Below are 25,191 nucleotides of genomic sequence, written 5' to 3'. Positions count from 1 at the left end.
GTTCAATATAGAGTGTCAAACAATCGGCAAGAAAGTCGTCCTCCATTTATTGCGAAGTGACGTCTTCACATGCTTCATTGCTGAAAAAGCTCGTTCAGTAGTGGTGGTAGACACTGGTAATGTCAAAACAAGATGAATAACGTAAACGTTTGACCGTCCACTCTCAGTCAATTGCTGACACAACTCAACAAATGTAGAAATCTTTAAATTTTGCATCACATCAAGTTTATAATGTATCAATTCATACTCCAAAGCAACAATTTCTTTATCTGTGAAACATCAAGGATAAAACTTCGTTGCAAGCTTGCAAATATCATCACTGTTAAATGAGTCACATGAATTTTTATGATCTAAAGTTGTACTAAGAGAAAGAAGTTCCACCGATGACTCATTGAACCGAATATTTAATTCCATCAAAATGAAATCTATTGCTGTATTAAAAACATTAAAGTGGTAATGATGCTCTATTGTAGTTTGCCGACAGGAACGTCCAATCTTATATAGACAATCAAGGTTAGGCACATCAATTTCATTTCTTGAGAAAAAAACTTTAACTTCCTGAAGAAATTCGTTCCACCCACATTCTCTAAATTCTTGAAGGCTAGTTTTGGTAGTAGTGACAAATATAATAGCAGTCAAAATATCTTGAGATTTTCTTTGAAAAAATTAACCAAGAGTATCTGTTGTTCTCATAATTTTATGCATTAAGTACAAAATAAACACAAATTCAAATATTGCCATGTTTCTGTAAATCCTCCGAACTTCAGCCTTAGCTCTCTTCCATTTGGAGAATGATCACTGAGAACTTCAAAAACTTTGCAAGTTTCAGTGTACATACCTATCAAGCTTTTTACCGAGTCATAGTGAGAACTCCAACAAGTAGCTCCTGCTCGTTGCAAATTACCAATCTGGTTTGCACCACTTCCAGAATCACGTTCTCCAATTGACAACATATACTCAATTTCATTTATTTGTGCAGTATGTAATTCAGCAATGCGCTTGGTAGAAGAAGTGACAATATTAACAATATTGTCCAAATGAGAAAAGAATTCTCAAATAACACTAACATCCTTAGCTGCAGAAATCAATGTCAGTTGTAAACGATGTGCAAAACAGTGGACATAGTATGCATAGGGACAATCTTTGAGAAATAATGCTTGAAGTCCATTCCACGCTCCACGCATATTGCTAGCACCATCATATCCTTGGGCTCTAATTTTCTTAATATGGAGATCATGATGAACAAGAACATTTGATATCTCATTTTTCAAATTCATTGAGGTAGTGTCACTAACATTTTTATTGCAAAAAATCTTTCTGTCAAAATCACATGATTGTTCACAAACCTCAATATAATGGCTATTTGCTCTCGTTTAGATATATCTCGGGCTTCATCAACAAGAATACAAAAGTATTTATCTCCAACTTCTTCACGAACCATCTGTCGTACTCTATTGGCCATAATATATAAAATCTCTTTCTAAATTTTTGGAGTGATATATTGGGCATTTTTTGGAGCATTCTCAAGCATAACTTCATCAATTTCTGTATTCATTTTTGCAAAAGCCTTCACCAATTCAATAAAATTTCCACGATTAGATGAAGATAGAGATTCATCGTTACCTCTTAACGCACAACCTTGAAGTGCTAGCCAACGAACAGCTACAATTGATGTGCTCAAACGCAGACGATTTTTCTCTTTTTTCTCTTTGGATTGTGCATCCATCACTTTATCAATATGTTGCAAGGGCCTCATCAAATTTTCAGCCCTTCTCTCACACATAGTATGAGACGAAGAAGCTGCAGAACCAATATGGGCAAGAAAAGCACATGTTTTTCCTTGGTTTACCCTTTTCCAATTGTCAAATCTTTTATTGACCAACGCCGAGATATTAGATGAATTAACATCATTCAGGAAAAGAAAACAATAGAAACAATATGCCTTATTTGTTGAAGGCGAATACTACAACCAATAAAATTTCTGAAACCATTTTTCTGAAAACGACGATTCTGGCTTCCAAATTTTGTACCTGAATACTCCAACATATCTGGTTGATAAGGCCTCATATTTAGATATGAACGTCATATCTCATCTCGTACATTAACATGATATTCACATATCTGTTTTCTTTTTCCCGGATCTCGTTCAATACAAATAAATGATGATTGATGATCGTCTCTAGGAGAGGAACATGAAGGAATTTGGGTATTGGGAGATGGAAGACTTTGATGTTGCATAGTAAGGACTGTAGGAATTGAAGTATCTTCACTAGCTTGACGATCTCTCTTCTTAAAAAAAGAGGATATAATGTTTTTCCTTTTTTTGCAGCAGATTGATGTTTATTTTGAAATAGTTCAAGTTATAATCCTAAACAAGTAATAAAATAATTATCAAACAAATAAACAAGTAATAGTCAATCAATAACTCAACAACTGAACAACAATTATCGACTATTATTATTAAACTATACATGCACCCATATATGTTGTTCAGATGTTGAATTTATATTAAATTATGTACTTTCTTTAAAAAATTAACTTTAACTTCTAACATAATTAATTTCCTCCCATTATTGTGGAAGTCATATTTCCTATTCATTTTCATCACATATTCTTCTCTTTTCTTTCTCGTTAATAAAGCTGCTCGTTCCAATTTTTTTATACCTTCTTCAAGCTTAATCGACCAAAACAGTCGCAGAGACTATCTTTATAATTCAAATAGCATTTCATGGAATGACTAAGTTGAGGGGTTTTTTAAAAAATAAAATAATAATAAAATTATTAAATTTTTTGGAAAATTAATTTATGAATTACATTAAAAAATAAAATACAGAATGCAAGAAGTCATTAAGAAAAATATGATATGCTAACATGTATCTTAGGAAGATGGACCGAATCTTAGGATTTAGGAAGAACAAGCAAATGAGCAACTATGGTGACTGGCCAACAAAAAAGAATCCCAAATTTTGTGAAGACGATGTGAAAATTAGGAGAAGTTGTTGTTGGGCTGGGCTGGGAGGGCTGAAATTTTAACTGAAGTATTAAAAAAAAAAAAAGGTAGGCTGAGCTACAGCTTAGTATAGCCCTCATATACATCCGCCTCTGATGTAAGCACGACACAAGTGCATAAATTTGTTAACATATATAATGTGTGATTGGTTTGATATATTGACATATTTTTAAAATTTTACTCACATATATGGATAATTATTGTGGAATAAATATATTAAATTTTATATTAATTGCAACTTATTTTATATTTTCAGGTACAAGTAATTTTCTGGTTTATTGTTGTCAGAAACAAAACTGGTATATTTTTCATAAAAAAAAATTAATGAAAATAAATAAAATTATTTAAATCTTACTATTTATTCGAAAAAGTTACGTAGTGTTTTTAAAAATTAATTAATTAACTAAATATTTTAAATAAATAGAAGTTATTCACACTCAAATGTTAGTTCAATAAATAAATGACAATTAATTCATAGAATTCTTGAAAAATTTGTGAAATGTCAATAAAAGTTCAACAAAATATTTATACAAGAGTATGTGAAAATTTTTAGAACTCCGTGAGATCTTACAAAAGAAAGTAGAAATCTCTATAAATATGTTTCATTTGAAAAAAAGGATTTCAAAGAGCTATCTAATGTTGAAAAATTGGACGAAAGATTTCGAAAAGCTATCAAATCTTGAAAAATTGGATGAAGTTGATGCATGCACAATCGGTATTGAGCAGATTATGTCTTATGTCTCACCTCAATCGGTCTGCACAAAACGCTATTATGCCACACCACCTAATACATACATACTTATATATATATATATATATATATATATATATATATATCATTAAAGTTGCGAAAACTATTGCAATTAACTTTGGTATGAAAAATAGTTATATAAAATTACAAATTTAATATATTTTGATAAAACATTTCAATAAATTTATAAAACATTTATAACAATTTTTGTTCGTCAAATTGTTTTTTTTTAAAATAAAAGTTATGCCATGTAACTCGAACTCGGATCGAAACAGATATCTATTGTTGTTGTCTTCTTTGATTCCATCGAGTACTCACAATCAATCTTAATCCATATAGTTTTGGATCAAACTGAGTGCACTTGTTTAGAAATGGATTGCTTGAGAATGTCGCTTTCTGCTCGAATATATAGTGTACAAGCAACCAAAGTGTAGCCGGTAATTTAGAGGGAAAAAAGTCACAAAAGGACGCAATGTAAATGGAACGACGCATTTAATTTCCTTTATTTACGACGTTTCTCGTACGTCAATGTCGTGCATTTAAAGCCAATGCGACTTTTAAGAAAACGTGTTCTACTTAAAAGTATATATTCAGATATATTAAATTAAATTGAAGTAAAGTGAATAGCACGTTCTTCTTGTTCTTTGAGAGGCCTCGGGTTTCCAATTTTCTAACTAATTTAAAATGTAACTAAAAGAGATAAATAAAATATTTTCTAGTGAACGAAAATGTTTTTATTTATAAAAAAAGTTATGCGATAAATCAAATATTGCAGTATTATAAAATAAATAAATAAATAAATAAAAATATTTTATTTACTATATTACAAGTACCATTAACTCATAAATGAGTATGTCTTGAGACGGTCTCACGGATTTTTATCTTTGAGACATGTCAACTTTACCGATATTCACAATAAAAAATAATATGTTTTCATGAATGACCCAATAAAAGATTGGTCTCACAAATACGACCTGTTATACCGTCTCACACAAAGTTTTGTCCTACTGCATTGTGCTACCAAATCGTCTTGTTGAATTTATGACATAATACCACTAATTTTAGTTCTTAATAAATTTCCGTTCCATTATGCTTTTTAAGGATCATAACGTGACAAAACTGCACGGGAAACGAAGCAATTTGAATTTGAAACCACGATTTCCTATAAAGAGATACTTTGCCGATGCAGTGTTTTCTCTATTTATTCCCTGAGCCGAAGGCTACACCATAGTTATTTCATTTTTTGTTTACTTTTGGAAATATGAACGAGTATCACGAATTCTTTTAGTTTGGACACGAAAATTTTAACAGAGTAGAAAATCACAAACAGGAAATTTGGATTCATTGTATACAAGTTTTTCCTCCTTGGTCTTCTTTTAACATTATTTATACATTTATACTCCAGACTAATTCTTCATACCCTTGCGACAAAAACAGAAGGGGAATTACGTGCAAGCCGAGTACTTAAAACTATAACTAAAAAAAACCATCAAAATTTTATGATTTATCTTCAATTATTGAAGCTAGACCAGCAACAATCTTACCTCCTTTGTGCAAAATCTTAGGCTTAATCTCCGGCGGCTCCCACGGCAGCACCGTTGGAGTTGCGCTCTTCTTTTCGTCACCACCACTACCGATTAACTCAATTTTATCAGAAGAACTTGATTTTTGCTCAACTAGTCCCTCTTTCTTGTCAGCATCGTTCTTCGAGTTATGGCGAGTGTAAGGAGAAAGCCATTTGGATTTTACGTAATCTGCTTTGCGCCATGGAGGAAAAGGCATGCCCTTTTTGTGCAAGCTCTGTTTAGCTGATTCAGATACGGTGTCGATGATCTTCTCGAGACGATCGGCCTTTCCTGCAAATATGTTGGGCAGTACTTGAAGGACCAGTTTGTATGCCTTGGTGGATCTTGCAATTTCGAATTCTGATCTGAAATCAATGTCGATCAAAAATCTCTCCGACTCGATTATCACATCTACGTACTCGTATTCCCCTGAGCACAGAATACATGCCTAAGCACGCTAGATATTTTCTAGGAACGATCACAGAAAGAACCAAGTTTTCCAGAATATTGTTCGGTACCTGCGGGGAAAGAGGGTGTTTTTGGCCATTTCGATTTGCAGATCGAAGCATCGTATCCAAGCGCTACCAGGTTATCTGCCAAGATTTTTCTGCAAAAGCCATCTTTGCGCTTACATACCTTGTTTTTCTCGATTATTCTAGCAGTGTCAGCCAACAGATTTCTCTCCGAAACGCATAAAGAGGGTACCAGACTCTGATCGACAAACGGCAAAAATTTTCAGATGCATTATCCATGAATATGAACTCGTTCGTAGCAAACAAATCTGCCCACAAAATCAATCACTATATATAAAGCTAAATAGTTAATTATTGATTACCTTAAGAGTTTCGCACGCATCCACGGGGGAAGAAGGCTTGAATGAATCATGTTCATCATCACAGCCGTCCGAACTGTTTCCATTGAAACAACTGCACAAGTTTCTACCGCACTTGGGCTTCTCGTTGTTCTCTTCGATGAAATTCTGAACCATTTTCGCCAGGCAAACTGAGCTCAGCTCAAGCACCTCCGACGCATCCTTGTTGCAATAATTCGGCGGTTCATCAGCGCCGGGAGGCTTATCTTGCGCAGATATTTTCAGGACACCCGAGAATTGCCTCTCGAAAAGACGTTTGAACCGGGACTTCGCCACTGGCTTCAACGGCTCGAAATTTGCAGGAATCTGTTTCCCCCGCGGCGCGTTCAAATCGATGGGCTGAATTTTCAAGGGGAAAGGCATTACTTCTAAGATGCTATTTAATTTCTTTTGGAACTATTCTTTTTCTCAATTCCAAGTCTCCATTTCTTCATCCAATCAATTTACAAGACTTCAAAACTAATATTTAACTGCCTTAATCCTCATATCATCAATTTCACAGTAACTCGCCTGCCTAAAAATCGGCTCCCAATTGATGATTTCAGGAAAAAAAAATCAATCGACACAAGAACAGAAAAGTTGAGCTAAAAACTGAGCAATCTTATCTTAAAAAATTAAAAGGGTTACTGACAATCAGATACGAATACCCCAGGATTACCAAAATTTCAACAATAATCCATCTTTAATCGCAAAAGAAAGCTTGGAATAACTTCTAAAGTGCTACAAAATTCTTTAAAATAAAGCTTCACTTTCGCTTAGGGATTTCAAATTCCAAAAAAAAAGAAGAAAAAGATAATCCCCCTATAAGAAACGTGACGACTCCGGCAATCGGAAACGGAAACCCGATCATGATACGACGGAAACTCCATTTTCCGGAAGGAGAAATAACACGCAGAAACACGACAAGTGTGTGGGTAGCTGATTTCCTCGTTGTGGGAAGGTGGGGAGGGCTTTTTTATATGAGAAATCGCGGACTAGGATTAGATTCTGCCACGCTGGAAAGTGACGTGGAACCCACCCCATTCGTTTTCTGGATACGTGTCGCGCGATTAGGGATCTTCAGCTCTCAACTAGCTGCTTCACGACGCCACGTACATTCGCGGAGACGCGTCGAGGGGTTGATCGAATTATCCAAAATACCCTCGGATTTGTATGAAATCTCGTGGTGGTTATTACTTATAGACATATATATATTTGCAAAGAGCAATTTATTATTATTATTTTATAAAAGAAAGTTAATTCCGAGTTTTTTCAGGAATATAAAACAAATAACACCTTCCACTCTTCCAGTCTCTTCTTGATTTTCAAAGATTTTGGCCAATATAAAAATAAATTATATATATATATATATATATATATTGTTGAATTTTATATCTTATTTTCCAAACATGTCCCTACTTTGTACCTACATTAACAACTTGTAAATCGACCTATTTTTGTCCCAAAAAGACCCTTGCCGGCCTACAATGATGATATTTACTTAAATGGCTCGTTTTGCTACTCCCGATGAGAATGTTAGTGAGTCAAGATCTTGAATTATTTTTTAAAAAGATATTTGTGAAACAGTCTTGAGTTAATTTTATCATATAAATATTTACAAAAAAATATTATTTTTAATCTTAAAAATATTATTTTTTATTCTAGATATGAACATGATCAATCTATCTCACGGATATAAAAAATCTGAGATCTTATCATAAGAGGCCTGCTAATTCTATTATATCCTTTTCCTCATTGATATTTTCCCTTCTTGTGCATTTATCATTTGGGCATCTATGCAAAGGCATGTGTAGGTTTTACAATCTTTATGTTTGTTAGCAAGATGTCACATGTGTTGTGTGTATGTAATATAATATATAAATATTATTTTTTTAGTACGTATAATATATTTTTATTTTTTATATACTTTTTCTCTATTTAAATTATGATTAAATACATTGAAAAAATTATTTATCAAATATTTAGGAATTGATTGAAAAGAATTTGAAGAAAAATTGGTGACTTGTTAAAAGTACAAATAAATACATAAAATAAAATATCTATTTATATAAAATATTAAAGTAATGTTTGAAATTTTTGTGTGTGTAATATGTTATACCAAAGTGGTTATTCTAATTAAAATGTTCACTGCTTATTTTTCTTTAAAATATATTAGAAATTTTTTTCTTCCTAATTCATTCGACCGAAACACTAAACATTTAAAATATAAATATTTTGCTCTATTTAAAATAAACCAACAAATTATTATTTGAAAATCCAAAAGAAAGTAATTCAAAGCATAAAGTAGTAAACTTCAACCAATCTAAACTAACATTATTTCAAAAATAAACTTAACTCTATCATCCTCTCAGAATCTCCCAAAAACATTATAATTCATAAAAATCTTTAAATAATCATAATTCATATATATAGTTTTATTTGAGAAAAACTAGCGACGTCCTCGGGTTGTGTGCACCTTCAGTCCAACTAGTTCAACCTCCAAGACCTCCATTAACATCAATCTCATGCTCACCTGTATCGATCACATCTAGTGAGTCTATTGACTCAGCAAACCTTAATCATGATAACAAGTAATACACATATATTCACAAGCAACATTGAAAATACTTTTACTTAAAATAGCTTTTCAACATAAACTTTAACATTTTTCTTTCAACATATCATATCATATTTCCTTTCATCATATACGTATAAGTTTCTCTTGTTATTGAATTCAGATCCTCAATTGTGACTTCTGTATTAGTTGTAGGTCAATGGATCCATCTACATATTACCACGGTACCGGGCGGCGGAGACATCAACGACACTCTCACCCATCAACTGAGCCTTGGCTTTACATATCATCGTTCACCTCCTTCAATTTTTCATATTTTCATCACTTATAAAAATTCATGCATATATAAATCATTTTCTTTTAAACCAAGCATACAACATGCCTTTTACCATTAACGTTTTATCATAAAATTTCATAAAATTTGAAATAAACATTTTAACATTTATTATAGCATTCAGGGCACTGTCAGGACGTCTAACATTTTTCAGGTGTAAAATGACCGTTTTTGCCCATGAAACCCTAACTTTCCAAATTTATCCTTAGACCTTAAAATGACGACCCAAATCATTCCAAACTTAACATATCATCTTAAAATACCCATAAATATTTCTTAGACAGAAACTTAAGCTTCTCGATCAATTTCCCAATTCGTTTTCACAACTTAGACGTCCATCCCGATTTTGACTCGTATGGACTCAAAACTTAACCAAACTTGTTAACACCTAACTAAACCATATACAACCCAATTCAAGCTCATTAAACCATTGGAAAATTCTAAATCAGCTACTGAATTTTTCTTGCCGTAACATGAAAACCCTAGCCATCTACCCATGCAACCCTCGGCCCTAACCCTTATCCACCACGACCATCCCCTAGTTGACCACCTTAGGCCCCTACTGGACTCCTATGGACCCTACTGGATCGAGCTTGAGAAGCCTAAAACCCACAGCCCCTCAAACCCGTCCCAAGGCATGCGCAGCTCCCCCCTTGCCTCACGCGATCACCTAGCCCTTCGAACCTAGCATCCCTCCTTAAACCATCCTACAGTCTCTTTAGGTCTCTTGGACACACACTAACAGCAGCTAGAAGCCATGGCCATCAAGTACTCCAAGCCGAAGACCCTAGCCGTTAAGGACTCTATTTTCGTTCAAGCCTTCGTCCCTGCTGGTGCAGCCCTTATGCCACCTTGTCTAGGCCCTTAAACCCTCTACAATTCATCATTTTTGGTGTCCCTACCATGGCAGCCCGCATGAGTTTTGAATCATAAAAACAAGAGTTTTTGGCATGGCATGACAATAAAACGAAAATAATAAGGCAACATGAAAATATACATAAAACACATAATATGGTGTGATAGGTGAGAAAAAGAAGATTTAAGGCGTGCCCTTGCGTATTTTACGCACGAAAAAACGTCTTGCGATGCGAGGGCGTCGACTGAGAAGGCCTTGCTTAATTTTTCCTTCAAAAATCGTGAGTTCCTCCTTCAAAGTTCGTGTGGTGTGTGCACTTGCTGAAGAAGGAGTCCTAGTATTATTTAGGTGAAGGGGGTGTGTGGTTATGGGGTTTGGGAAGGGTTTTAGGGCCTTTTATTTTTATTAAAACATATGGTATAAGCTTAGGCCCTTAATATTTAAACTATTTTGTTTAGGAATGTCTGTGAAAATAATAGCCAAGTTCTCAAAAAGTCCCTATTTTTATTGAAAATTGAATACCAGTTTAAAATACGACTCGATGTATAAAAACACCTCATTTTCAAAAATTTCATTTAAAATACACCACACATTAAAAAATTAAAAATAATTATTTAATAAAAATATTTTTCCTTATATGGTCCTCGGTCTTCGTTCCTCGATCGCGTCTCGAATAATTTTTAAAACGCAGTTTTTATGCATTCATGTAGAAGATTACATTTTAAACATGTAAACATGTACACCATATTTAATTCATGTCATTAAAACAATTTAAATTAGTCATTTTTCATTTTTCCTAAATTTGCAGGCAGTTAGATTACGCTATCACATTTTAGACCTTACACTAATGATCTCAAATTTTATAATACCGCATATATATTCATTAAGAATGAAATCTTGAATACATCTAGATATTTTTTGAAGTTGATGAAAAAAATGTCCCCTAAAAATATAGTAAATACAGAGAAAAAATATGTTTAAGTATAATGTGTTTTCTATACATAAACTATTCATTTTATTACATTTTTACAATAATAAGGACTATTATGAGTAGTTTCGTTAGAAATGTATTATTCATGTATTGGTAATGACAGAAAACTCTCGCGCGTCCCCTCTAAATAACCGATAAATACTGAAAGAAAACTACCCAATAAAGTTGATCGGTAGATTGAAAAATGCTTTGAAGACGAGCAAGAGGAAGCAGCACAAAGAGGACCTTTGATAGAGATGATATTGGAAGATAATGTTATATTTACTATATTATGGGAGAATGTTACAATGTTAATATATTTAAGGACCGATCCATGAATTAGAGTTGGGGGACTTAAACTTAATGTAAAAAATTATATATAATCAAGTTCAAGTCCCCTAAATCTAATTTATGGATCCATCTGCGAGAAATCTAACATTTTCCAATATATTTATATATATATATTTATTTATTTTTGAATATGAAGATGAAGCTCAAAAAAGATCCTTTGATGGAGATGATACTGAAATATAATGTTATATTTACTATGTTATAAGAGAATGCTATATTGTTATTATGTAAGCTCGGGCTCTCATGCAAGCTCCCGGGAACTTTCTACCCAGGCTACCTCGAGAAGCGCACATCACCTCACTCGAGTGTATCAATATGGGCTATCTTATGCTTGACAATCATAATTGTCAGAACTACAATGGTTTGGTGTGTCAAAGAAGTCACCAGAAGCATAAATGAGCAACCATCTTACCATACTTAACAGGTGGGCAGTGAAAACAATGTAATCATGGGATTTTCTCCTATAAATAACATGTATACGTCTCATTTCAAGGATTCTGGAATTTTGCATCTTCAAGCACTCACATATATCTTCACATAAATTGTCCTTATCTTTCACCTTCAACCTGCTGACTTAAGTATCGGAGTGGATCACGTCGGACACCCGTCCGGCTCCCATTCACGAGTTTGTTTCCTTGTTTGCAGGTCACGGTTGAATTCATCTCACAGAGATATACCTTTTCACAAGATATATTTCCTTACTCATTTTCCCTAAACACAAACTTCTATCAGATCCGGTGGATTGCCTCGACCTAGCTCACCCAATTCACACGGATAACATCATTGGTACCGTCTGTGGAAAGTTGAGTTCAAGACGTTGACATGGCTTCTACCAGAAGAAGTTATCAAGATACTTCTCGGGCACCTGGAGATGATTCACTTATCTTTGGACAAGGTGGTCTTCCGCCCACATGACCTCCAGCTGTTATCACTTTATCTCCTGAGGAGTTGGCTTGGATTATATCCGATGCCGTAGAGAAGAGACCCTTCTCATCATGCTACACAACAGGGAGGAGAGCAGGAGGAAGCGAGGATGGAAGAGAGGGAATGCAGTGCTGGTTCCAAGTGCCCGATTGTGGCCGAGGATTTGCAAGAATTAAGGAAAAAAATGAGAGTTTTGGAGGGTCGGAGTCATTCTCGGGTAATTGTCAAAGGATGTCTGTTTGCTGATACTATTGTGCGAGAACCTCTTCCCAAGAATTTTAAGTCTGCCAAAATCAAGGACAATGATGGCAGAGCTGACCCGGAGGAGCATTTGGCCAGATTTGAGAAAATGTCCATGTTGCACTGTTATGCTGATAGGATCAAGTGCTAGGTATTCTTGACAACTTTGGTTGATTCACCTCAGAGATGGTTTGAGTGATTGACCCCTCAGAGTATACATTCTTTTGAGGATTTTCAGAAGGTGTTTCTACACCATTTTAGCAGCAGCAAGAAGTACAAAAAGACTGCATTTAGTCTTTTTGAAGTCAATCAAAGCTCAGAAGAGAGTTTCGAGGGCCTAAATCAGGAGATTCAATAGAGTTTCTTTGGATGTCCCTTCTTTTGCCCCCGAGACTAAGACTACTGCATTCACCCATGGGCTGAGGAGGTGAACTTTTCCAATCATTGACTAAAAAGACGCCGAGGGATTTTTAAAATCTTTTGGGCTGGGCATAAAAGTATATTAATATGGAGGAGATTCATAAACAGAAGAGGGAGGCGGTGAAGAGAGAGAGGGGAGACCGGGCATCTAGACCCGAGGAGAGAGAACAGATGAGGGGTAACCCGGGGCATTTTTCTCATCATGTGCCTTTGAAAATTGCCCGGGACTGAGATGTCCAAGAATGTAGCAGGGACCTACCTTCCTCTCAACAGTTTACCAGATCTGAGAAGAAGAAATTGTGTACCCTTCACAAAGTACTTTACCACAACACAGAGGACTGCAAAACGCTAAAGAAGGATTATGTCCCACTAGCTGTCCAGGGACATAATCCACCCAGTAAGAAGCCGAGAATGCCACCTTGGGCAGCTCGGCAGCCAGGGCCCAGTGTCAGGGAAGATTTTAGGAGTGACCCGAGAGGGAGAAGAAATCCGGAGCTCGAGAGGAAGAAGTTCTCACCCCCTACATTGGTAGTGATAAAAATGATATCCGGAGGTTCTAAGGACGGTGATTCCAATCGGGCTCGGAAGTCAAGGAGAAGAATAGATTGGATGGAGGTGGAAGGAGTGAGGAGGAGTGAAGCAGTTATCAGTTTTGGCCTGGAGGATCTTAAGGGCGTTATTCTTTCCCACAATGATGCCCTGTTAATTCAAGCAAGGGTAGCAAATTATGATATTATGAGGGTTTTCGTTGACTCTGATAGCTCTGTGAAGGTTATTTTCAAGACAGCCCTTGTACAAATGAATTTGCAAGGATATCAATTGGAGACGTTAGAAACAACACTTTTTGGCTTTGCGGGCCATGCTGTCTATCCGGAGGGTGAGATTGTCCTTCCCTTGACTTTGGGCACTCGGGAGTTGAAGAAAACTGTTATGACCACTTTCACTGTGGTGGATGCTCCGTCATCATATAATATAATCTTAGGGTGGCTGGACATGAATGCATTTAGGGCCATAGCATCCACTTACCACCAGAAGATTAAGTTTCCGGTGGGAAGCCAAGTGGGTGAAGTCCGCGGATATCAACCTTCTTCCCGAAAATGTTATGTAGAAGTGGTCTGGGTGGACAAGAAGAAGGCCAGGAAGGAGGGGAAGAAAGTAAGGGGTATTGAGGAGATGGAGAGGATAGTCAAGAAGGGGTAGGTCCAGTTTGTGGCAGAGGAGGAACAAGAGATGGTGGAGATCGGGCCAGTCAAGGAGATTCGGGTGGCTCGGGACCTTGATTTATCCACCCGGGTAAGTTTAATAAACTGTTTGAAAACTAATGTTAATGTTTTTTCCTGGTCTCAACAGGAGTTGATCGAGATCTCACCCTTGATAACTAGCATCACTTGAACATCCTCCCGTGATCTCAACCTGTGAAGCAGAAGAAGAGAAACTTTGGTCCAGAGAAGAACAAAGTAATTGTTGTGTAGGTTCGAAATTTGCTGAAAGCCGGTCACATTCAGGAAATACAATTTCCTACTTGACTCTCGAATGTGGTGCTGGTACCGAAATCTATCGGGAAGTGGAGGATGTGTGTTGATTTCAGAGATCTCAACAAGGCTTGCCCTAAAGACCATTATCCCCTGCCCAAAATTGATCAGTTGGTAGATTCCATCTATGGATTTGAACTTCTCATTTTCGTGGATGCTTACCAGGGGTATCATCAATTCTCCTGGCTAAGAATGATCAAGACAAGGCTAGCTTCATCACTTCGAGAGGCACATTTTGCTATGTTGTCATGCCTTTCGGGTTGAAGAATGCAAGAAACACATATCCGCATCTCATGAACAAAGTATTTGAAAAGCAGCTGGGGAGAAATATGGAAGTGTATGTTGATGACATCTTGGGCAAGTCTAGGAAGGTTCCTGGTTTCATCTCCGAATTAGAAGAGACTTTTGCCACTCTTATGCATTATGGGAATAAGCTTAATCCATCCAAGTGCATCTTAGGCGTAATGAGTGGCAAATTTTTGGGTTTTATGGTCACTGACCGGGGGATCGAGGTGAATCAGGAGAAAGTCAAGTCAGTGATGAACATGCCATCTCCTCGGTTTGTTCGAGAAGTGCAGAAATTGACCGGGAGAATCGCTTCTCTTTCCCGGTTCATATCCCGGTAACGACATCGGAGTTATCCATTTTTTCAGGTCCTTTGGAAGGCACAACAGTTTGGGTGAGATGAGAAATTTGAACAGGCCTTCCAAGAACTTAAAAGTCACCTGGCAGAGCTTCCTATCCTAGTAAAGCCAGAGCCCGGGGAGAAATTATTTGTCTATCTGTCCACTACTGAGTATACTATCAGTTCAATACTTGTGAAGGAAGAAGACTCTGATCAGAAGCCTATCTATTATGTCAGCCATGCTCTTAGAGGCCCCGAGCTCCGATACAGAGAAGTGGAGAAGATAGCTCTGGCTTTGATTACGACTGCCCACAAACTGCTACCCTATTTTCTGTCGTATCAGATTATTGTGCTTACTAAAAGTCCTCTCGGGAGGATTATGAGTCACTCAGAAGTATCCAAGAGAATGATCAAACAGACGGTGGAGTTGGGAGAATATGATATTCAGTACAGACCCCGGGTTGCCATCAAAGCACAGGCCGTGTCAGATTTCTTATCCGAGATAGTACAGCCTGACGAAGAGGAGGTATGGAGGGTATTCGTGGATGTGGCGTCTATTCTGGATGTGAGGTTAGAGTAGTGATAATAACCCCCTCGGGAGAAAAGATAAAATTTGCTTTGAGAATTGATTCCCGATTAACTAATAATGAGGTAGAGTATGAGGCTGTTCTGGCCGGTATTCGAGCTGCCCGGGAGATTGGAGCCTCCCAAATCATTTTGTACTCCGATTCAAAATAAATTACCCAGCAGATAAAGGAAATTTATGAAAATAAGGATGGCAGGATGCTTAAATATCTAAAGCTCATCAAAGCCCATACAGACTTTTTTGTGGATTTGGGTATTGAGCAGATCCCCCGAGACGAGAATGGGGAAGCAAATGATTTAGCTAAAATGGCCGCCTCTTTAGCAGAATCAATACCCGAGAAGTATTGCATGTTTTCCGGCTAATTCTTTCCATAGATGAGGAGATATTTCCAGCACAAGAGGATTATTGGATAACGCCCTTGATCAAATTCATTGTCAATAATGAATTGCATGAAGATATAATTCAAGCTCAAAAGATCAAGAGACAAGCTCTCAGGTTTGTTCTCTTAAATAATATCTTGTATAGGAGATCATTTCAGGGACCTCTGTTAAAGTGCTTATCCATGGAATAGGTGGATTATGTCCTCCAGGAAATTCATGAAGGGTGTTATGGAGAGCATCTCGGAGGAATAGCATTGACCCGGAAAGAAATGCTTGCAGGATTTTGTTGGCCCAGTATTAGCCAAGACTCTGCTCGAGTGTTCCAAGCGTGTGATGGTAGTCAACATCATTCTAATTTTCAGCACAGCCCGGCCACTCTCATGAAGCCTATCTGGGCGTCTAACCCTTGTGCAAGCTTTGAAAACTAGGCTACATGTCAAAGGAAAAGACTGGGTGGAGGAATTGCCTAGTGTTCTCTGGGCATACAGAACTACTCCCCGAGCACTCAAGAGACTCATTTTAATCTAGTATATGGTTCTGAAGCAGTTTTTCTGGTTGAAATCGGACAATCATCTGCCTGGGTAGAATCTTACCCGGATGATAATGATCAAAGCCGAGCAATGGAGTTGGATCAAGTGGAAGAGAAGAGAGAGCAGACTATGATTCGAATGGAAGCTTATCGAGGTCGGGTTATGAAATCGTACAACAAAAGAGTCCGAATCCGAGACTTTCAAATAGGAGATCCGGTAATGAAAAAAGTTAATCCAGCTGGAGACGTCAGGTAATTGGAAGCTAGGTGGCAAGGGCCTTTTAAGATAACCTGGAAGGTTAGATAGGGAGCTTTTTATCTAGAGGATGCTCAAGGACGCTCTCTCAAGCGACCATGAAATGTATTACATTTAAAAAAGTAATTTACTTGAAAGATGTAATTATTGATTGAAGATATAATGAAGTTCTTTTCTTCTCAGAAAGTGTATCAATGTTATATCTAAACCCGGGAGGTACAAAGCCCCGGTTAATCTATAAGCCCAGGGCTCCGTACCCTGGCTTGAGGCACCACACCTCGACCATTCACAAGTCTCGGGACATGATCCCTGGCCCAAGGCTCCGTATCCTGGTTATTAATAAGCCCAAGGTTTCATACCCTGTCTCGGGGCGCCACACCTCGACCATTCCCAAGTCCTGGGACATGATCCCCGGCCCAGGGCTCCGTACCCTGGTTATTAATAAGCTCAGGGCTCCATACCCTATCTCGGGGCACCACACCTCGACCATTCCCAAGTCCCGGGACATGATCCACGGCCTAGGGCTCTGTACCCTGGTTATTAATAAGCCCATGGCTTCATACCCATGCTCAGGGCACCATACATCGACCATTCTCAAGTCCCAGAACATGATCTACCCGGCCCAGGGCTCCGTACTCTGGTTATTAATAAGCCCAGGACTCCATACTCTGGCCCGGGACACCCCACCCCGACCATTCCCAAGTCCCGGGACATGATCCCCAGGCTAGGGCCCAGGGCACTGCACTCTGGTTATTTATAAAATCCAGTGTTCTATACCTTGCCTTAGGGGTTATACACCTCGATCATTTACTAAGTACATGGATTTTTATTCAGCTCAAGGCTCAACATCTCAGCTACTTATTGAAAATCCCGGTTAATTTACAACACTTAGAAAATTTTGTGATTTATTATTCACAAGCAATTCTTGATTATTTCTAAGGCCGTGTATTTATTAATTATTAATGAATTATTGGAAGCACAGAAGATAAAATGAATAAAATTTCATTAATAAAAGCCCGAAGGCAAGGATTACAAGAAAAACAAGAAAAAATTACAACCCTATTCTAAATCTATGGGATCTGACCCCGACTGCTCTTCTTCTTCAGTGTCCTCCTTATCCTCTTATGCATCCTCGGGAAGGGATGCTATGGCTCTTCTGAAGTCAGGAAAGTTTTTCCTATCCTTAGGCAAGAGCCTGACCTCTTCAAATTGTTCCCGGCATTTGTCAAAGCCGGTTTTGAAAAGAGGAAAGGCCGGATCTTCTACGATCGCCTTAAATTCTGGAGATAGGAGGAAGAAAGCCTGCAGTTGCTCCTTATTTTGTTCAGCAGCAGCCAGGGCCCTCTCAGCAACCTCTTCCAAAGAACATTTGTCTCTCCATGACCTCAAACAAGGATTTAATCTTGGCTTCAAGGATAGAGAAGTGCCCTTGTAGAGTCTCCTCCCGAATGAGGCCTTCATTAATATCGTCTCGGGCCTTTTCCAACTGTTGATTGGCCTTGTCTAAAGCAGCGCGTAAACCAGCAACTTCATCTTCGTGAATGGCTCGAGCCCGGGACAATTCCCCCTATAATCTCTCCTGGATGTCCTGGAATGACCGGGCTCGATTATTCGAGATAGTAGCTGCTGCAGCTACCCCTTCAAAAACCGAGATCAGTAGTTGAACGCCCTGTTCAAGAGGAGTTAGTAAAAAAAAGAAAAAAAAAAAGAGTGAGAAATAATCAAAAGAACTTACGGAGAAAATCCTGTTGGATCCCTCGAAAAACATAGGGGTGGCCCAGGAGCTCCTCATATGTGCCTCCTTGTCAGGAATAAGGAGCTGCTTGAAAAGCCTAATCCCGGTTGGAGTAGCTCCCTCCATAAAGATGTTGGCCCGAGTGGGCTGTTCAGAAGTGAGGGGCTCCTAGGTGGGCTGCTGGCGAGGAGGAGTTGTTGATTGGGTTGCCTGGGAGGTGCCCTGATATCTCTCCCGATTACTCTCAACCAGGATAAGCTTCGGGCTCGTAACAACCTTTCGCTCCCTCTGGGTGAGAGGAACGTGGTTTTCAGATTCCTCGGAATCCACCCGGGATGCCTCCCGCTCTTGTTGGGTATCTGCCCGGGCTGAATCCTTTAGCCGGGCCTCCTCCTCCTCCTCTTCGTCTTTCTTCTTCTTTTCAGCAGCCGCCCTCCGGACACCCAGTTTCCTCTCTTTGGCCGCTTCCTTAGCCGCCCATTGCTTGGCGAAAGCTTCTTGCATCTTTGAATTATCTATAAAAAAAGGAAATAAAGAATCAGAATTAGTTGAAAATCAAATATGCAATAAAAAATAAAAGGAGGAAAATTTGAAAATTACCAGGTCGAGCCCCCGAGCCCGCGACTTCATCGAATACCCAGTTAGTCGGGTCTTCAGCCCAGGTACTCAACCCATAGGTGATCAAATTCTCACACAAGATGAGGGTGGAAGAAGAGTATTTGTGACCCTCCACTAAATCTTGGCTTCGGAGGTAGGGGTCCTCAAACTTATAGGCTCAAGGGAGGACAAGTTGTATGGGGAGAGAGCGGAGAAAGCCGGTTAGGCAAGGAAGAGGGGTCGAGAGACAAATATTGAAAAATCGTCCTTTCCATCCCTTCTTCCAGAAGGGATATCATCAAGGAACCGGGACTTTAGCCAGGCAGACAGGGAGAATGGCATTGTCTCCCAGCCAACAAACAAAAAGATAATGGAGAACAAGGAGGTTGATGAGAAGATTGTTCATTTTAAAGAGGATGTAGGTAGCGGCCATTATTCGGAAAGAGTTGGGGTGGAATTGATTTACAAGCACACCAAAGAACTTGGCGACCTCGGTGTAGAAAGAAGGGATAGGGAATCGGAGACCATTTCTAACTTGATCACGGAAGAAAGCGGTAAAGCTGGGAGGGGGGCTATCTGCCCTGTCAGAAGGGCCGGGTATCAAAATTTTGTAAGAAGAAGGGATGAAGCCGAGAGTCCTGAGCTCCTCATCCGCTCCCGAGCACAAAGTGCTGCTCATTGAAGCGAACCAAGGAACTCCTGAGTCTCAGGTTGGGGTGGGAAGGAAGCTCGGGCTTCGCCCTTACCCTTGCTCTTTTTCAGAGCTCGAGAAGGGCCGGTAGAGGAAGAAAGTTCGGGACATTTTGGGTTTTCGGGTAAGAAGGCGTTTTGGGGAAGGAGAAGGGGAAGGAGATGGGCGCAGCATGGTGGAATCGTCGCTAGGCAAGCCTCACGCATTCACACCAGAGGTAGAGGAGATGGAATCAGATATTTTTAGAGAGAAGTAAAGGTAACTTACAAGGTTGATGGAAGGATGGTATAGCTGGTGATGACAGAGAAGTTGCTGTTGATGGAAGGTCGCCGGAGTTGGGGAGCGTCATGCGTTGGAGGAGCGAGAGAAATTTGGGAGAATTTGAAATTTGAAATATCAGAAAGTGACAGATGAAGAGGGTGCGTTGTTATATGTAGGCGAAGGGGAGGGTGTAATCTCCATCGTTGATCTAAAGTTGAATATGACGGTCAGGATGCATCTTGAAAATTGTGCTGGTATATGAAAAGACGTGAACGGATATCGAAGCGTCAGACTTATCAGATTCTCAAAATACAAAACGTTTCGGACCGTTGGAATTCTAGGGTATACGTCATCAGCACGACTGCCCGAGAATACTAAACGACAAGAATATTCAAATTCCGAGAGACATGAGGCCCCGTAATCTTATTTAAAGTTCGGAAGATATGAGGCCCCGACATCTTATTTAAAGTCCGAAAGACATGAGGTCCCAGCATCTTATTTAAAGTCAGGGAGACTTGAGGTCCCGGCACCTCTTCCCATCTCTGGGATATTTGAAGCCCCCGATGCGTTTATAATCTTGAATTGATTATCTTTCTATTGAAGTCCAAGCATGACTGATCGGGACAGCGAGTAAGACTCTAGCCCGACTATTTAATAGATAGGCAGGTGATACCCATGACCCGGGATATTAAATGGATAGTCCAAATCAGAGTCAATGTGCAGGATGATTTCTTCAGCAGCCGGGCAGATGAATTCCCGAGACATCCTCTACCCGGCTTACCAGACGCCCGGGCTCTCATGCAAGCTCCAGAGCACACCAAAGATAGTGGCCGCGAGTTATCAAGGTTTTAAAAAAAAACTAAAATAATATTAAAAAAAAAAAAACAAATTTGCTATGATATAGCCAATGCAGGCATAGGCTGGATCCGTCTTTCGTTTACATTGACCATTCCAAAATTACAACCCTTTATCAGTTAGTTAATAATATTTTTGATAAAAAAATTATCTGGAAAAAAAATTGACCAAAAAATATGTTGGAATATGGACAAAATAAAACGCTTCGTAATAAGAATAACAAATAAAATTTGCTTCATATCACAACTGCGAATGAATTTTATTATTAAAATTCAAAAATTTCAAATGTCATAATACAAAATATGTGTACATGTTGCTAATATATATAATGACTATTTTAGGATCGAAGATAGAGTTTAGACGTGTGTGGGTAAACTCTTCTAAATTTTGGCTTAAAATTTGAGTTGGAACAATTGCTAGGTATTTGTGCCTTTTTATCGACCGGCTAGACACAACTTGACTACTTAAAATGATTTTTTTAGTGCGCAAATTGGACTAGTGATTGAATATATGTATACCCTTAAACAAACTTTCAACAAGATCACAAGACAGATAGCAAATGCAGACATAAAAAGGATAGTGAAAAAATAAATAACACAAGATATATGGAAGTTCGATGACAAAATCTTTATAGTTTTTCACTCAAGGAATGAATTCACTAAAAAACTTTGATTTTAAAGCATTATGTAACAACTCAATTCAGCTAGCTTGTAAGGTCCAAAATGCTTAATTAAATTATTTTAATTGCATTGATTAAATATAGTAGGCATGTTTATATGTTAAAATATGGTTTTCTATGAGGATGCATAGAACTGTGTTTTTAAAGGTTATTCGAGACGCGCGATGAACGGAGACCGATGACTGTAAAGAGAAAATATTTTTATTAAATGATTATTTTTAATTATTTAATATATGGTATATTTAAAATGAAATTTGCGAAAATGATGCTTTTGAGATGTTTTTACGTGTCGAGTCGTATTTTAAACCGGTAATCAATTTTTGACAAAAATGAGGACTTTTTAAGAACTCAGCTAATATTTTCGAAAACTTTCATAAACGAAATATTTTACCTACATTATAATGGGCCTAATAGAACTATTATACTATGGTTATTGGGACTAAACTACTACCCAATTATTTATATCAAAAGATTGAGTTCCAAACCTTAATCTACATAAAAAACTCAAGCCTCAAGCAACCTAGACTCCTAGGGTTTTGCTCTCAAACAACACACACCTCACATCCATAGGCTTTTCACGTCACTTTTGAAGAGGAAATTTCAGCAAAGTCTCCTCCCCTGTCTCTCCGCCAAAGTCCCTCACGTCTATAATTATTTTTCGTGCGTGAAACACGCAAAGACACGTCTTAATCTTCCTTTACTTATTTCTCATTCCATATTATGCGTAATTATACATTTGTGCCTGAAAAATATGATCTCTTCGTATTTATTTTTGTTTTTATGGCATATACATGTTAAAACTTGAGTTTTCATACTTTTAAATTCATGTTAATGATGCACAAAGGGGGCTGCCATGATAACAAGTAATACGTATAAAATCACATGCAACAGTGAAAATACTTTTACATAACATAACATTTCATGAATATGCATAAAAATAAACGTTTTTCCTTTTATCGTAAACATATACCATTTCATCATATACGTATACGTTTTCCTTTTCGTTGAATTAAGATCGTTAATTGTAACTTTCGTATTAGCTGAAGGTCGATGGATCCATCTATGTGTAACCACAGTACTGGAGGGCGGGGACCTCAGCGATACTCTCACCCGTCAACTGAGCCTTGGCCTTACATATCATCGTATTATCGTATCATCGTATTAGTCACATTTACTTCACTTCCTTTAACTTTTCATATTTCATCATTTTATAAAATTCATGAATATAATAATCATTTTTCTTTTAAACAAAGCATGCAACATATCTTTTATCGTTAACGTTTCATCATAAAATTCCATAAGCGTTTAAAATAATCATATTAACATATTTATATCATTCCGGGCATTGCCATGACGTTTACTATTTTTCAGGTGTAAAATGACCTGTTTTACCCCGAGACGTAAAATATCTCGATTTTGACTTTTTCTTATTTTCGTTGACTCTAAATCAACCCAAATAATTATTTAAGCTTAAATATATATTTTGATATTTTTATTTATCTTAAATTCATAGTTTTTATTTATTTCGTAATTATTAATTTGTAGAGCGTTTAATTCCCGAATTAATTCAAACTTTATTATTAAATTTCCAAATTTTAAACATAGACTTGTTATACCTAAATTACCCTCGTGTACCATGATTCGACCCCCGTGGACCAACGTTCAACCCTTAGCCAATGAAAACCCTAAAACCGAACCCATCAAGGACACCCTCAAGCCATCTCTCATTTGCTTCGAGCCAAGCCCGAGCCACCCCGATCCAAGCCCTTACCAGACCACCCACGGACCCTAGTGAACCCACTGGACTCAACCTAATCCGCTGCAGCCCCACGAGCTAAGGACAGCAGCCGCCCAACCCTAGCACAAGAACTAGGACTCTTCGAAAACCCAGCTAGGACCTTTAGCCTGATCACCACCCGAGCCCTTACCCTCGTGACCCTCACTGGACAACCCTCCGACCTATCCTAGCCCAGCCCCTGACCACCCTAGCCGAGCCACGATACCTGCGCACAGCTGCACTCTCGGCTTACATGGGAAGGAGTCCTATCACGCAAGGACTCCTTCCTAGACGCTGTGCATGAGTCGTAGCGTGGCTAGTACTCTAATATACACCCAAATACGTCTGGACCCAGCCATGGCCGAGCCATGAGCCGTGGTTCCCCTTAACTGAACCCTAGTGCTTAATCATTCAACAAATCGTTCGAGCTTGTTCCCTTCGTGTGCAGCCTATGTCTTGACTTCTAAGAACCCTTAATATGATGGAAAAGCATCCCTCCAAGATGTCCTAACATAGCAGCCCATTCGTGCGATGATATCATAAGTTTGGATCATGAAAACACAATTTATTAACATGAAGGTGCATGAAAACGAAATATAATTTCATGGTAACCATATTTTCATGCAAACACAATTCAAACACGTATTATGGTGTGATGGATGAGAAAAAAAGGAGTATGGCATGCCTTTGCGTATTTTACGCACGACAAATACGTTGAGATGCGAAGAACGGCGACGAACGGAAGACCCTTGCTGAAAAACCTTCAAAACCGAAGCTTCCTCTTTGATAAAAACTCGTGTGTGCAGTGTGTTATGCTGATGAGAAAAGAGTCCTTGAGGTTTAAGGGTAGGGGCGTGTATAAATAATTAATGTGGAGTGTTTATGGGCTTAATTATTTGATAATAAACATGTAAACAAGCCTAGGCCCATTAACATGGTTAAATAGGCCTAATAAGCCAATTATTGCATATTTAAAATATTTCGTTTATGAAAGTTCGTGAAATTATTAGTCGAGTTGTCAAAAAGTTCGTATTTTTGTTGGAAATCGAATACCGATAAAAATTACGTCTTGACTTATAAAATCATCTCAAAACCCCTTAATCTTAAAAATATTCTAAATCATCAACCTTATTTAACTAGAACAATTATTTAATTAAACTATTTTCTATTTTTCAGCCATCGGTCTCCGTTCCTCGATCGCATCTCAAATAACCTTTAAAAATACAGTTTTAAACATGCAAGTAGAAAAATACTTTAAATTCATCTAAACATATTAAACATAATTAATTTAAGCAATTAAAATCGTTTAATTTGGTATCTTTCATTTTTCCTAGATTCGCATGCAGTTGGATTACGTCATTTTAATTTTGGACCTTACAATTTCGATTTTGGTGTCTAGGAAGGCGCAGTTGCATGTTGCTGTTGGGGCGAGTTCAAGGGTCCTAAGAGGGACAAGTAATGGTCCTAGATGGATTAAGGGGCGGCTGGTGCAAGGGCTAGGGCTGGAACCTTGAGCTTGGGCGCATAAATCTTTTAGGGGCGCGAGTTGGTGGTTGTGCATGCATGGGCTATAGAGGCTGGTCAAAAGGGGTCCTAAGGGGTTCAGTTAGGGTCCAAGCAGGGTCAGGTAGGGTAGAGTCTCGTGGTTAAGGGCTAGGGTCGAAGATCTTACATGGTTGGTTAGGGCTAGGTTTCAAACAAGGGAAATAAAATTCCAGCAGGTTCTATGTGTTTCTGAGGGTCTTAAATGGCTTGAATTGGGTTGAAAAAGGGCTAGTTAGGTGTTAATAAGCTATGGTTAAAGTTTGGTAAAGTTTCGAGTCGATTCGGGTTAAAACCAAG

General features: G+C 38.1%; 2 protein-coding genes across 2 annotated transcripts; both read right to left on the bottom strand.

The window, feature by feature from the left end:
• Positions 1 to 15: 15 nt before the first annotated feature.
• LOC142554594 (uncharacterized) lies at positions 16 to 1,441 on the bottom strand. The gene is made up of 4 exons (XM_075665258.1): positions 1,347 to 1,441; positions 1,068 to 1,290; positions 839 to 998; positions 16 to 269 (listed from the first exon to the last, which is right to left on the bottom strand). Exons 1-4 carry the CDS (start codon positions 1,439 to 1,441, stop codon positions 16 to 18), a joined length of 732 nt encoding a protein of 243 aa, XP_075521373.1.
• Positions 1,442 to 5,081: 3,640 nt separating this feature from the next.
• Positions 5,082 to 7,113, bottom strand: LOC142553788 (uncharacterized). Its single transcript, XM_075664296.1, has 3 exons — positions 6,162 to 7,113; positions 5,845 to 6,037; positions 5,082 to 5,755 (listed from the first exon to the last, which is right to left on the bottom strand). Exons 1-3 carry the CDS (start codon positions 6,558 to 6,560, stop codon positions 5,259 to 5,261), a joined length of 1,089 nt encoding a protein of 362 aa, XP_075520411.1. The 5' UTR covers positions 6,561 to 7,113; the 3' UTR covers positions 5,082 to 5,258.
• Between the last annotated feature and the right edge of the window lie 18,078 nt (positions 7,114 to 25,191).

This window comes from Primulina tabacum, chromosome 8 (genome assembly GCF_025594145.1).
Source record: "Primulina tabacum isolate GXHZ01 chromosome 8, ASM2559414v2, whole genome shotgun sequence".
In the NCBI taxonomy this organism is placed as follows: Eukaryota; Viridiplantae; Streptophyta; class Magnoliopsida; order Lamiales; family Gesneriaceae; genus Primulina; species Primulina tabacum.
The sequence above is the reverse complement of the archived record's forward strand: the minus strand, read 5'-3'. Positions and strand labels throughout refer to the sequence as shown.

Excerpts from the sequence above, each read along its gene's own strand:
- LOC142554594 (XM_075665258.1), bottom strand. The coding sequence starts at position 1,441 with ATGGTTCGTGAAGAAGTTGGAGATAAATACTTTTGTATTCTTGTTGAT. Across the intron at positions 1,291-1,346 it reads CAAATAGCCATTATATTGAG|TGACACTACCTCAATGAATT; the intron begins GTTTGTGAACAA and ends TAAAAATGTTAG. Across the intron at positions 999-1,067 it reads TGATTTCTGCAGCTAAGGAT|CGCATTGCTGAATTACATAC; the intron begins GTTAGTGTTATT and ends TCTTCTACCAAG.
- LOC142553788 (XM_075664296.1), bottom strand. The coding sequence starts at position 6,560 with ATGCCTTTCCCCTTGAAAATTCAGCCCATCGATTTGAACGCGCCGCGG. Across the intron at positions 6,038-6,161 it reads ATGCGTGCGAAACTCTTAAG|AGTCTGGTACCCTCTTTATG; the intron begins GTAATCAATAAT and ends TTTGTCGATCAG. Across the intron at positions 5,756-5,844 it reads AACACCCTCTTTCCCCGCAG|GGGAATACGAGTACGTAGAT; the intron begins GTACCGAACAAT and ends TTCTGTGCTCAG.